Consider the following 13,932-nt stretch of genomic DNA (forward strand, 5'->3'; position numbering starts at 1 on the left):
GGGATTAGCAAAATTTTTACTGCTGAAGTACAACTACTGATACAAAAAGGCCTTCAGTGAGAGCAAGAAGTTTGGGTTTTTTTTTTTCCTTCTCCCCTCCCCCTCCCCTTCATGTTGTACATTGCATTATAAATTATTCCCTAATTCTTTACAGTTTTGGCTTACACAGGTTGTTGCTTATCTAAGTTGGCGGGAAACATGCAAAGGAGTTATACCCTGAGGAGCAGAGGGAATTCACCAGTGGACATTAGATGATAAATAGTACAATAAGCTGGCGTGATTACAGGCCATGTTGCACATTCTTCTCTAGAGTTTTGATTTGTTATCTAGGGTTGAGTGGAAAACATACACAGAGACAGAAGCAGAGGAAGCTAGAGTTGCGGCATCCAAATGATTCCATCAGCCTGCAGTCAGTCACCAAGTCACTCACCTCATAGCCTTTTTCCAGCAGGAACTCAGCCAAATACGATCCATCCTGGGAAGAGTAAGATACAGGAAAATGTCAGAAACACAGTGGGGGGGGGGGGGGGGGGAGAAGAAAATAAATAAATAAATAAATTAAAGGAAATCTGAGCTGACCGGGTAACAAGAATATACTCAGATTTCGCCAGATACAACTGGAGACCTGACCTGAAATATTATAGACACTTTTTGGTTAGTTTTAGATTAAGCAGCAGTATATTTAAGATAACTTGCTTTCAAATGCTGGTTGAGAACTCCTGCCCCTTGAATCCCTTTCCAGCTTACATTTAAAAATGTCTAGAGATAGCTTTCCAAAATAGCTTAAACACAATTATTGAATCTGAACTATTTCGGAGATAGGGAAGGAAAAAACAAATGTCACTAACTTAACATACTCTGACAGCAGACAAACAGATTTGTACGCTAGTGTGTCAAGCTCAGGTCTCACTTACATACATTCCTTTCATAAGCATTCTAAAGACAGCAATAATCTTGTTTGCTTGATCAATAAAGTTTTTCAGAAGTCTCCCTAGCACATTTTATTTTTATACAACAAAAAGCAGGTTATAAAAAAGTCACTTTCACTGTTTGTAAACAACTGAGAGTTGAGAATTTGTTTTTTTCTTTTAAGATGTCATCAAACTCAAATTATTAAACTCTCAAAAAGCAAATACTTCAAAATCCATGCTAGCACATGTTTTCTGAAATAAAATTATTTTCCTGTGCTGATTGCTATTGCCAGGATTACCAAACAAAAAATAAGTCATGTTACCCTTATAAAATTCTACACATGGTCACAAATTTAGCAAATATTACCCCTTTGGAATGCACACAAACCAACGTTGCAAAAACTAAGTGATCATCTATGCCCAAGGAGTCTCTTTCTTTTCTTTTTGAGCCAACAGTACCCTTTAACACGTGAGAGTATTCCAGAGTCAATTGACTTGCCATAAGACGACCACAAAAACACAGAATGCCACCTTCACTCACACGCTTAAAGTATATTACATCGATATGCCTTGACATGATCAGGGCCAAAGACCTTTAGGTATAAAACTGGACATACACCTCTTTGATCCTCTTTTTACTCTTTTTCTCTGTTTCCAAAGAAAAAACTCTTTCACCTTAAATTAAATGCACTCTTCCTGTCTCACAGACAGCCCAAGGAAAATGAAATAGTAAAATAAGAAATTCGAGATGCACTAGGAGGCTCTTAAACAGCAGGACTGTCAGCAGACAGCGCTTGTGATATTGATGTTAAAGAAATGCATAAATTTATGCAGAATGACAGGGTACAGTACATAATGGACATTTGCTGTACATTTATGCTATACATATAAAACTCCAGCAGCTTTAATGACTTTACTGCATAAATATGTTTCATAATGTCTTATACAGATTAGGAGAGCATGTAACACACAGTCCCAGCATACACATATTTCTTCCACTACATGTATGATATGTATGTGCTTACATAACTTTTCAGTCAGATTATAATACTTGTTAATTTAGAATATGACAAGCCATGTATGCCATGCCACTTAAGGAATGACTGGATTGTATGTGGTTCCATACATCACATGAAAATAACAAGACCTCATAGAAAGAAAAAATATTCATAAAAAATATATATGCAATAGAAACTCTGGAGAAACATTGCAGGGATGGAAAGCTGTAGTTTACTTTTCTTTAGTAAATCCTCCAAGATTTAGCAGAGGTAGAGTAGGGGGAAGAAAGCTTCATATTTTGCTTTGGTTGCATAGTCCGTAAAAAACAAAAACTGAGGTGAAAGTGGGAGACACAGAGTGTAAAGGAGACGAAGAAAAGAGAGGTTGTGATTATTTAGAAAGTTGATGTGAAACAGACTTGACTAGGATTGAACCCTGTCAATAAGGTCTTGTTCTTCTCACCCAGGCCATTTCTCAAACTTTCCAACCACACTGGAACATTTTGAACCAGCAGTGGCATTTGCTTCCTCTGCACTTCCTTTCCAGGTCTATCGAGTGATAGGGCACGGCTTTACAATGAGTGGGAAACAGGCAGCAAGTGCGAATGCTACTGGTTTCTGGCTCTAGCACAGCACAGCTGATTTACTGTCTGGTAATCTCACACAAAGCAAATTGATGTGGTACTGCACTATGATATAGTATCGCAGAGAGCCCTAAAATTTCACATTGCCCTTCCTTTTCAGTGTAACAGCTGTCAATGAGTGTGGCAATCTGAACAGCGATTAAAATGTTATAAAACTTTGCAACTTGTTATGTATAGTACAGTTTCAAACGTTCCTTAATGAAAATGAGGAATAAAGAACATTAAGTAAGCTCTCTTACAAGATTTATACCTTATGCATAGGAGACTGTATTACACATATAAATTCTGTTATCAAAGCTATCAATTCTGGTTTATACTACAAACAGAACTTTCAAGGTTCACAAATCATTAAATGAAAACAGGAAAGGATGTAACCGTTTAACATTAAAGCTTTAAAACATTAAATTTTTCTTCAGATTAGCAGTTTTTGAGTCGTATGTTCCCAATCACATCCATGCCTAGCATGCATCTGAGCAGGAATGGATCAGCATGAAGTGCACAAATTTATCTGACCCATTCAGTAAACTTTTGAGGGGATAAGGAGAGAGAAAATGTCTTCCCTCTTACAAATAATACTCACAATAATCTTGATCTTATCTCCCTGTTTCACTTGGAGATTACTGATTCAAATCCAATCCTTCTCACTGTAGCATAAGAAAAGTTTCTAGGAAACTGTGCCATTCTATCTCTGCACTGTGGCTGCAACGTCTCTTGATGCCCATCCACTTGGAGTTCTTTATACAGAGCTTTAACACTGAAAGCAAATCACTTTTGGGAGCTTTGTCCAGAAAAAGAAAACCTTAAATCTAGAAGATATACACACACACATAAACATAGATATGTACCTTTAAGCTTTTACATACATACATATATAAAATTGTATTTTTAATATATTATGATATATAAAAATAAAAAATTATAGAGTGTTATATTACTTTATTCCTTCCCCTGACCAATATGCTATTCTACTTACTTTAGAAGCATTACCATTTTGAAGGCTTACTTTTGCTAATGTGCTCTGCTGTTATTCTTCTGAGATTTTGTTGACATTTGATGAGATTGATAAAATGAGATAGGGAAATATAGCCCTTTTTCTACAGGTAACTCATTCACTTCAGTAAAAATAGGCTACAGTCTTTAAATAGGATTATAATGAGACCTTGTTCTACACAGACATACTGGGTCATCCTGCATGATCAAAATATTTTAACAAAACTAATCAAATAAACCACTTCAGTTAAAATAGTTCCTCATCAGCACATTGTGGCATGTCAGACTTCAAGAATCACTTCACTGTCTTCAGCCAAACAGCAGTCTGAAAGCATATGCAAAGAATGATATACTTCAGCTAGCTTCCAATATATAGCAGTAGGTTTCCAACTGTAGTTTCCTTATATGTCTTTAAAATTCCCAGACAAAAGAAAACAGTCATATAAACTAGTGAGACAACTTTAAGATGCAATATTTTATATTTAATAGAGTAGTTAATGTCAGGAACTTCAATAAGCCTTGACACACTATCAAAGGAAACCTTTTCCATCAGTGAAAGAAGTGAGACAAACAAGAGTTAGACAGAGCCATGCCACAAACATCTAGGAAAAAAAGGTTCATGAAGTTCGACTTGACCTATGAGCAAAGAATATGGTGATTTATACAGAAAATAAAAATGAAAAATAAGCAGAATTAAATGGCATGGTTGCCAACGCAAGCCTCCTTTATTTTGCACTGTTCTATTCAAGGGAAACTCCATTTGTATCAATGGCTTGTTTTAGATTTATATTGATACAAGTAAATTCAGAGAAGGCAATAAAAGCAGCTCCCATATGCAGGACATCCTCCTCCTCTTCCTTTAATAGGACTAGTTAACAGCATCCTTCCATAGACATATTTGATCCAAGAACTGGATTGTGTATCCTATCTGAACACTCATCTTTTAGAGAAGGAACTCCTACTTCCCCTAAGTTCCTCTCTACTAAAACATAGGAGCCAGAGAAAGTACTAGCAGGACAGAGAAGAGAGGCCAAGAAGAGGAAGAACAGAGTTTTATTATTACTGTTATTTCTCCTAGAATTATATAGGAAAGTACATAGTTTTCTCAGAAGAAAAGGAATTAAAAACCTAATATGAACAATGCAAACACACAAAAATAGGAGAAAGGATTCTCTTTGCAGGAAAAAAAAAAGTATTAAGTTTTAGAAAAAAACATCCCCACAGTATTGTGTAGAAAGTGACATTCCTCACAAACATCCAGTTTTAGGAACTCCCAAATCCATACAGAGGATTGTGAGAAATCCTGCTATAAAATCTCTAGAGAAACCGACAGCCAACAGTCCCACTCCCCAGTTGTTCCTGATGACCTGGAGTGAAGGAGCAGGCAGCCCTTTCACCACTGCTCTTTCTCATAGCCTCTCTCGCACTCCCTTCTTCTGCAACCACTCGTCTTGTGATCTCGCTGATGGTCAAAGCGTGCTTATTGCCATCACTGCTTTAATCATCCTTCACCTCCACAAAATGCTCTTAAAATTCAGGTAAGACTCTACCTCTAAACTTGACTGGGAGCAGGGATTCAATTTGCACTGAACTGCAACAAAAATTCTGCTGATTTTAAATGGAGCTGGACCATCACTCTCCATTTCTTTCATAGCTGAGCCTTCACCATACTCCTAGAACTGCTTATGATCTACCACCCTCTTATCATTCCCTCCTACCACCCTTGCTACCACCCTGTTTCCTTCCTACCTGCTAAAAGATGGAGTCTAGCTTAACGCTGCAGGAAAAGCTATTTTGCTGCCAATACCATAGAGGCCAGTGCTACGCTTCCTATGGGAGATGGCTGCATGGGAGCGCCCCCACCTTCAGAGCCCCCCAGTGCGACCCAGAACCTCCAAAACCAACTCCAAACCCGGTGACAGACATGGCCACTCAAAAGGCATCACTTCGTTACATAAACAGCTGGCAAACAAGTCTGGCTAGATATACACCTATACATACTTTCTTTGTCCATTTGCAAGTAGGTTGCCAGAAAAGAGCACAAGAATGTAAAATGCAACAGTCCCACACTACCTGATGCACTGCTGAGAGATGTTAGATTTTTTTTTTTAAGGTAGACACATATGACGAAATATCTGTCCATTCACAATACGCTTATAGTTCTGCTCTGTACTTCTCTGCGGTGACCATGTTTCACAGATGCCAAGCTGTCAGATTTCACTATTTATTTGGAAGACTGCCATAGTTTTCACACATAAAATGAAAGATCAAAGTTGGTTATATTTATAAAATTCAAATTGAGTAAGGCTAGTGCTCTGCCCTTAGGAATACAACTACAAAGGCAAGTTCATGGCAGTTCAAAATATAAATGGTGTCAATTAGCAAAGTCATTTTTAACAGTCCTAAATTCCTTTTGAACTACAAACTATAACTGTGTCCTGGAAAGTTACATTTTGATAGGTTTAATGAATCTATTTGGGGAAAGGAGAGTGGAGAGAAAAGGTATACATGTTTTTTATTTCTTAAATAAAGGGACCTTTCTGGAATAACACCACCAACAGAGCACTACAATCATGATCCTTTAGCCTTGTTTGAAGGAATAATAAATACTGCCATTAAAATTTATAGAACTAGTGCCACTAGTAGCCTTTCACAATAAATAGTTGCTTCATCAAGTTTTAAAGTTTTGCACAACTATTAGCTAATATTATTTTAGCAACTTATTAACCTGCTGTATGGCGGCAGATCCTTTGCAGCGGGAAAACATATTCTACTACTCTAAAGAACTATCTAAATGATTTTGATATCAATAATAATAAGCATTCACATATTTGTAGCCTGCCAAAGCTGCTCTCTTTCAAAAAATCTGCAAGAGTAATACAGTTATTTTTGCTGAAAAATGCATACTTCTAATCATTTCCAATGATTTATGGAGGAAATAGGTATTTTTTGTAGCTACTATAAACAGAACACTGCTGCACTTTGTCTCAAGTATTCACAGCAATATTTGAGGTAAAGCATTAAAGTGTTCATAAAAAAACTCTCCGTACAGAAAAAAGGAAGAATTATGAACTCTTAAGTATTTAACTGATTTATTAAAGCTGCCACCTTTCAAATACAGCAGTTATTTTGTTATTCTGATTTGTATTCTAGCCAAGTAAGAGTAGGAAAACAAGCGTCCTTTTGTTCATATAGTCAAAAGAAAATGTCAAAAGGCAATAAATATTAAAAAAAGAAAAAACAGCTTTCTTTGTTTTCAATCATTCTTACTTAATTGGAAATTCTTGTAACGGGTTAAGTAAAAATGCAATAAAAATATTGAACAGGAGAGAAAATTATCATTAGCGACAACAACAAAAACATTCTAATTATATTACTCTGTCCCTTTTCAATTAAGATTTGTTTAAAAGTAATAAAGTGTAGTTGCTTTGGAAAAGTGAATCACCATGTTATTTCCTAGTCAGAGCTCTATTTGACTTGACATGCTGTTCCACTGATGAATTACTAAATTATATTAAGAATTGCAACTGCAGTTATATACAACAGCAACAGCTTTCTTCTTACTTCTTCCATCTTCAGTTGTCTTCATCCAAAACAGTATTATTCATATCATCAATATTTATAACTATTCTACTGTAAACCAGAGCATAGCCACTCTTTCTTAAAAAAGAAAAAAATCTCACCATTATAAAGCTAATATGAACAGAACATATCTGTGTAAACAAAATTTGATTCTGAGCATTAGGAGAGGCAACCAATTAAGAGCTCAGGCTTAACTTAAACCAACAGTAAGGTATGTCAGTGCAATCCTGCTGGAGTATTTTTGCTGAAAAATATTAAACCCATAGTCTAAATCATATGATATTCTACAATATCAAACAGCTTCCAGATGTCATGTGAAAAACGGTATCTCAGTTTGTAACAACTGAATGAACAATACCATCAAACTCAATACGTTAAGGTTTTTGCCTGATTGGAAGACTTGGAAGAGCCTGTGACAATCAATATCTTATTTCAGATATGCTTAACACAGCATTCCCAGTGAAGACAGTCAGATGCTTGATAGCTTAAAAAAGAAAAAAAAACATAATACATTACTTCTTTTCCTCCAATTATGAATATCTGCAGTATACTAATATATAATAAAACATTTACAAACTTTAAATTTGAGAGAAACCTGTAATTTTCTGTCTCACTAGTAAAACCACATGGATCAGGAGAATGTGTCAGCTCTACAAACAGCGAAATGCAAATCATGTGAACAACAGTCCACAAGCAAATGAAAACCATTACTCAATATTTGTAATGCAAAATCTGTAAAAGTTTTAACAGCCACAAGATAATTGTTTTGCCCATCCCTATTACCTCCTACTTTTGAAAAGCTGCTGGTATCCCATGCTCCTTCACTTTTCCAAAATAGGTAACAGCAGTTCCAATTAGCAGCAGCTGTGAGCTTTCGGGTCTGGCTATCCTACGGTACTCGGACTAATCCGTCAGCCCATTACGTGACAAACACTGCTGCACTGGGCACAGGGCAAACGTGCAATCAGCAACAAATGCAAACTAGCTGTTCCTAGCAGCTTGTTTGGGAGCCCAAACAAGCAGGCCCAGTTGCACAGAATGAAGAAACCACCAGTAAACCCAGAACTGAGCTTTAGGTCACATTCTCAAAAAACAAGTTTTCCAAAATTTGATGTCATGTTTTAAAAGAAAATTCAGATTTGCTGCAGTAACAGAAAAAGTATAAAGCCCAGGAACAGTTTTGGAAGAAACCTGGTGTCTGTTATTCTAAAAATAGAGAAGGAATTTTCTAATACTGATACGAAGAGGCAAAAATAAAATCTACCATGCTGTCCTTACATTTAACATCCTATAAAAGAAAACAAAAGCAAAAGAAGCAACTTCGCTATTACTGCAGCTAGGCAGGCCATCTGAACTTAACAACCATACGTCCACATGCATCCTACTAGGAGAAGTAAAGATCCACCTCACTTCCATACAGTACTGCCTACATTTTCTGCATTTTTCTTTGCAGTGGCTAACTACAGCTGCTGAGGTCATAGTACTTTCAACACTGTACTGCCAAACTCCCCCTCTGATATTCAATGTGCTTTTTACTACTGGTGCTTATTGCCTTAGCTTATGCAATCTCCTATGCTTAGCCCAAACCATCCTGCACCCTAACAGGGTGCAAAGGCAATTATTTGAGCAAAAAATCATACCTGTTACCTTGTTTGTCTGAGACCAAAAATTAATGAGGGAGATCTAAAATGAATACATAGGGAAACAAAAAGGTTTTGAATTCATTTTTCCATACTCGTCTTTAAATACGCATATAGAAATGTGGTCTGAAAGATGATCTCCGTAGAGAAAAACATTAAAAAAGACAAAACCATGTTCTATTTGTAATGGAGAAGCAATGCACAGTAAGCAAACTTTAGTTTTCATAAATATTTGCATGGTCATAAATTTAAAAAAGTACTAGGTGATGTTCTTGATTGGTATTTCAGAACTTTTACAGCTTTTAGTCTTGTAATACTTGCTTGGGTGAGGGGAAAGCACCCAAGAAAGCATCTTATACACAGCATCAGGCTGGTACAAACAGCAATATACTCAGGGATAGCAGTACTGGTAAAGCAATGACATGGTCTGTGAGTCAGAGAAGTAACCACCTTGCTTCACTGGCATTTGAAGGTATCTACCCTACCAACAGTTCTAGCCTACTAAGCTTTTAGATGCTTTCACAATGGGAGTAAGAAAGGAAATATCCAACTGAACTTTTCAGAAATTGAAGATAAAATTAGAAAATCTCATAGCTTAATTCTTACGAAAATCAAAATATCAATATTTGGACCAACGTATTACATTCTAAATGACTCTTGGCTGTTTGTATCCTTTCTTCATGTAATGCAACAGCAGGGTCCCCTAATCTTTCCTCCACATACCCATGCTCTTGTTCTCCTGAACAGGGGTAGGTTAAGTATTTTGAGTCTTACACACAAAAAGCTAACTTCGTGTCAATAACAAAGCAAAAGTAAACAAAATTATAAGAATCTTAGTAAGACGAGTTCTCTGAAAGCCTTCCAGAAAGTTCTTCTCACATAATAAAAGCTACTGACAGGAATTTTCAGATCTGGAAAAACGCTTTTCAAAGTTAACACCCACCAGAATTCCACCTTTTGCCACACGTTTTTATTGTACCTGGAAGAACCTTCACATTTGGTGAAATGCTTCCGTGTAATAGGGAAAATACACTTCAAAAGAATTTTTTTTTTACAGTGTAGAATTTATGATGTGCATTCTATAGAGCAGCCATAAATAAATGAAATACTTGACTCCATTCTAAATCTTGATCTGGTTAAATATATTAATTCATTTTTGGTTAAATTCATTAAAAATTACCAATTAACAGAACTACTAATTCTGACAGTACACACCTTTCTCTATAAAAAATGACAACTGTTGGTGAGGATACTTAACAACATAGTTAATCTACTGATGTTTATTAAACATAGACTCATTGAAATCAGACATTAGACCCGACATTTGTATTCCACATGACCATTCCTGCTAATCAAATGCTCAGGTTCCACATGTACTGAACTTCCCAGTGGCAAGAAGCCAAACAGGATAGGAATTATCTAGGTGATACACTGCAAATGGATGCAATGTTTTTTCAGAGAAGGTTGAAGAAGGTCATCCTTATATTTACAGATACTGTACAATGCATTGTGTACCAAACCTCATGGCTTTCCCCTGTCAGTCCAGAAGGGAGATGGGGGGGGGGGAAGGGGGGAGAACAAGACACAGTTTCTTTAATTGCCAAGATTCTTGCCTAAGAGGAACTAGAAAAGGAAAGTGAACAATCAAGTTCATTTGTTTATCCTATCTGTCAGGAACAGGCTTTGAAATAGGCAACTACCACAAAACAGACAGCAAAACATATTTTATAATATATTAAAAATTGTCTATAATCTGAGTTAGCTTTACTATATTTGTATACTATACAAGGAGTTATCAGAAGTATTATTTTAGCTACCTAATTTTCAGTTGCTTCATGAGGAGCTTCCTAATTAAGATGAAGACAGAGCTACTTCATGGTAAAGCAACTGTATAGTTTAAACTTTTCCACATTAGTTTTCTTCCAGTTAACTGCTATGTAATTTTTGCATAGCTTTTTGAAAACAGAATAGCTATTTAAAGCTTTCACAAAGAAGTCTTTAGGAAGTATCAAAACAAATTAAAGAGCTTGTCACAAACGTTTCTTACTTGAACTTCTTTTATTTGCTGTTCAACAAAACGAGAAACTAGTTTAACTTAACTGACTTTGCAAGCTGTGGAGAGTCTGAATACATAGAACATATTTGAGCCATTTTTGTCTGAATTTACTATAATTTCCTCTAATCTCATGGGTTTTTAGTAGTTAATTTGAATTGCTTTGCATCCCAGAAACTACAGGAAATACTAGGGAAACCTCCCTGTCTAACTTACTTAGCAAGCCTTTCTGTTACATTTATTCCTAGTTAAGTTAATAACAACATGCCAAAGCCAAACAACACAGTAACACAATGTCACTAGTTTAAAAATTTACAAATCCTTTAATTTGGTTGCCAAGAGAGGCAAAGGCACACTTAATTGAGCAAATACAACTTTGCAAAAAGGCAAGTATAAGGATTTTCTTTTTGCAAACATTACCAATACTTAAACAGCAATGCCTTGTCTTTTTAAAGAAACTCTTTAAAATTTCCATAACATTCACAAGAAAAGATCTTTATTGAATTTCTTAAATATCAGATGTGAACAGAAGAAGGAAGTGCAAGAGGGCCTCATTTTCAGAGATGTGGAGGATTCAAAATGACCCTTTACTTTGAAAAATATATTCCAAGCCCCTCAGGAAAAGACAATCAGTTATATGCATGCATAAGCAGTTCCAAAAATGAAGAACAAGAGTTTTTTTTTAATATATTTAAGAATTACAAGTTAACACCATGATGAAATAGACTTTTTTGGAATAGCTTTCATTCAGGCTTTAAAGCTTTACATTCCCAGGATCACCTGCCACATGGCTTTTGCCTGGGCTAAGCCAACATCTTTTTAAATGATACTGCATTCTCCAGGAATGCATTTGATTTATCACAACCAGGAAAGGAACCTATAAATTGCTTAGAGATAATGGTAAAAATGCATCCTCACGAATCTGAGGCAGCACATCTACCTCCCTTCCTTCCCCCTCTCCAAGGCCAATCATACTGCCTCACACACAACACGGTCCCATTCATTTAGAGCTGAGATTAGCACTGCCATCATCTACGCAATCTGTAGCACACAACTCATCTATAAATACAGCAGTCCTCCTGCCACACACATTCAGCTCGTATGGCACAATTCCAGATAAAAGCTACGGCTTCAGATCTGGATATCTTGTTTGTCAATATGGTTTTGTTTCTCCAAGAACTCAGCAAGCTGAAGGACTATAACAGCATTAATTAGTGCAAAACTGTTCCAAAATCTACTTTCAGCTGGATTTTTCTTTTTTTTAAACAAAAGTAGGCCACGTATACAATTCAAGCAGTCTGTGCTTATCTGGATGACTAGTGATAGGAATACATTTTTCTTGGTTCTTTTGAAGAGAGATCATCTTTACAAAGATGATGACAATTCCAGACCCAAATAGGAAAATATTCATTTTTTTCCCCAGGTATTTCTATTTTAATTATGACAGAGGTCTTTATGAAGGCTGAAGACAAATTCAGTCTTGAAGCAATGTTGCCAGGAATTCTAGTGTAGTCTGTAGTGCAGTCCAAGCCTGGCAAGCCAGTTTACCCATCAGGTGACAGAAGCTTGTATCAGAAGGCAAATAGAGTAGGTCCCATGGAGGAGGCTAACAACTGCATCTACGGGGACAGGCAGGCAGGGAGGGGTGTTCATCCTGCTGATACATAATTGGAAAACTTCTGGATTACTAGGACAGGACTAAAAAAGAATGAGCTCCTTATTCTCCAGATGACATGCAGGAAAGGCAAAATTGCCAGTTTTAGTGAAGCTTGTTGAGCACAGACTCACTCCTCTGGGGGAATACTAAGTTTTCCTACAACTACTGTCACATTTTTGGTTTGTTACTTCTCTTAAAATGAGAGCATTTCCAAAAAGACGTTGGTGCCATGCATCTTTTTACCTGTGTTTTAGGTATTTCATGCATTTTGTCTAACATAAATGAACTCTAACATGCCACTGACTAGACAAGTCACATATAGTATATACTATATGTATACAATATATAACAGAAGGATTTTTTTTCCTTTTAAGTGTATAGCAGGGCTATGTAAAACAAATTACCCTCTTGGTGATGTCATGTAGTTGAAGTGCAAATTATAAAGATCCTTCCACATTTTTTGCATCACTGCTCAAAAGAAGTAAAGCTCTGAAGGTCAGAATGACACATAAAAAGCAGAGTTTAAGCAGTTCAGTAATGAGACACCATGTCCTAGCCCCTTTTGGTCTTTATTCCAGGAAAAAGGTTTAGTCTTAATTGTCCTTCGTAGTTTAAAACATGCTACGAACAATCCTGTATGGCCTTGACTTTTTCCTCTCGCATGTCTTCTGTTTGATCTCATCCAACCAACTTAATTTCAGTTTTAATCATAACATTTATGACAAAATATTGGCTTATACATAACATTGGTTATGAAACACCCTCAAACACTATAGCAATGCATGCAAGTAGTCCTGAAAACATGCATCAGGAATGACAATTTATTGAAGTCTCTATACAGAGTGTATGTCTCAGCAGAACTTCTCTTAGGCAAACTTATTCTGTTGTTAGAAACTGGGAAAGAAGGGAAGATCTCTTTTACTTCAATAACAATAAATGGCATATTCAAACTTATTTTTACAGAACAAGAATGAATGAGCTGGTGTTGAGATTGGTGGAAGCAAAGTGGTGGCTGTACCAACACAATTTAAATTGAACAAGTTTGCTGAAATCAGAAAGAAAAGCTTCACTGAAACACAAAGACTTTTTCAAATACTAATTATAAATTGCTATTAAAGTAAAATAAATCTTAACCGCCTCTATGGAATCCACTTTCCACAGCTTATTCCAGGATTATTAAACTAATTAACCCTGTTTTGGGCCAGTTCTAAACTAATTGGCAGTGTTTTGTACGACCATTTTTAGAAAGAATTTTCGGAATTAAAGGATGACTTTACTTGCACTAAAAAAATTCTATAGACAGAGCAGGAAAATAAAGACAAGTCTACAGTAAGCCTAGTCAGAGACAGCACTAAAATCAACTGAAAGGCTCAGAAAGAAACCTTCAGCTTTCCTGTCAGCAATCATTTGAGTATGTTGTAGAACAGTTAACAAGAAGTTCTATTGCATCTCATTGC

At 36.2% G+C, this 13,932-nt stretch overlaps 1 protein-coding gene across 1 annotated transcript in view; it reads right to left on the reverse strand.

Annotated features, from left to right (window-relative positions):
• The window catches only part of GMDS (GDP-mannose 4,6-dehydratase), a 425,497-nt gene that overhangs the window by 355,230 nt on the left and 56,335 nt on the right, over window positions 1-13,932 (reverse strand). Inside the window, exon 2 of the mRNA XM_062570043.1 lies at window positions 431-475. Coding sequence (XP_062426027.1) covers window positions 431-475 — 45 coding nt within the window. The remainder of the gene's footprint in view (window positions 1-430; window positions 476-13,932) is intronic.

Source organism: Rhea pennata, chromosome 2 (assembly GCF_028389875.1).
Source record: "Rhea pennata isolate bPtePen1 chromosome 2, bPtePen1.pri, whole genome shotgun sequence".
Classification (NCBI taxonomy): Eukaryota; Metazoa; Chordata; class Aves; order Rheiformes; family Rheidae; genus Rhea; species Rhea pennata.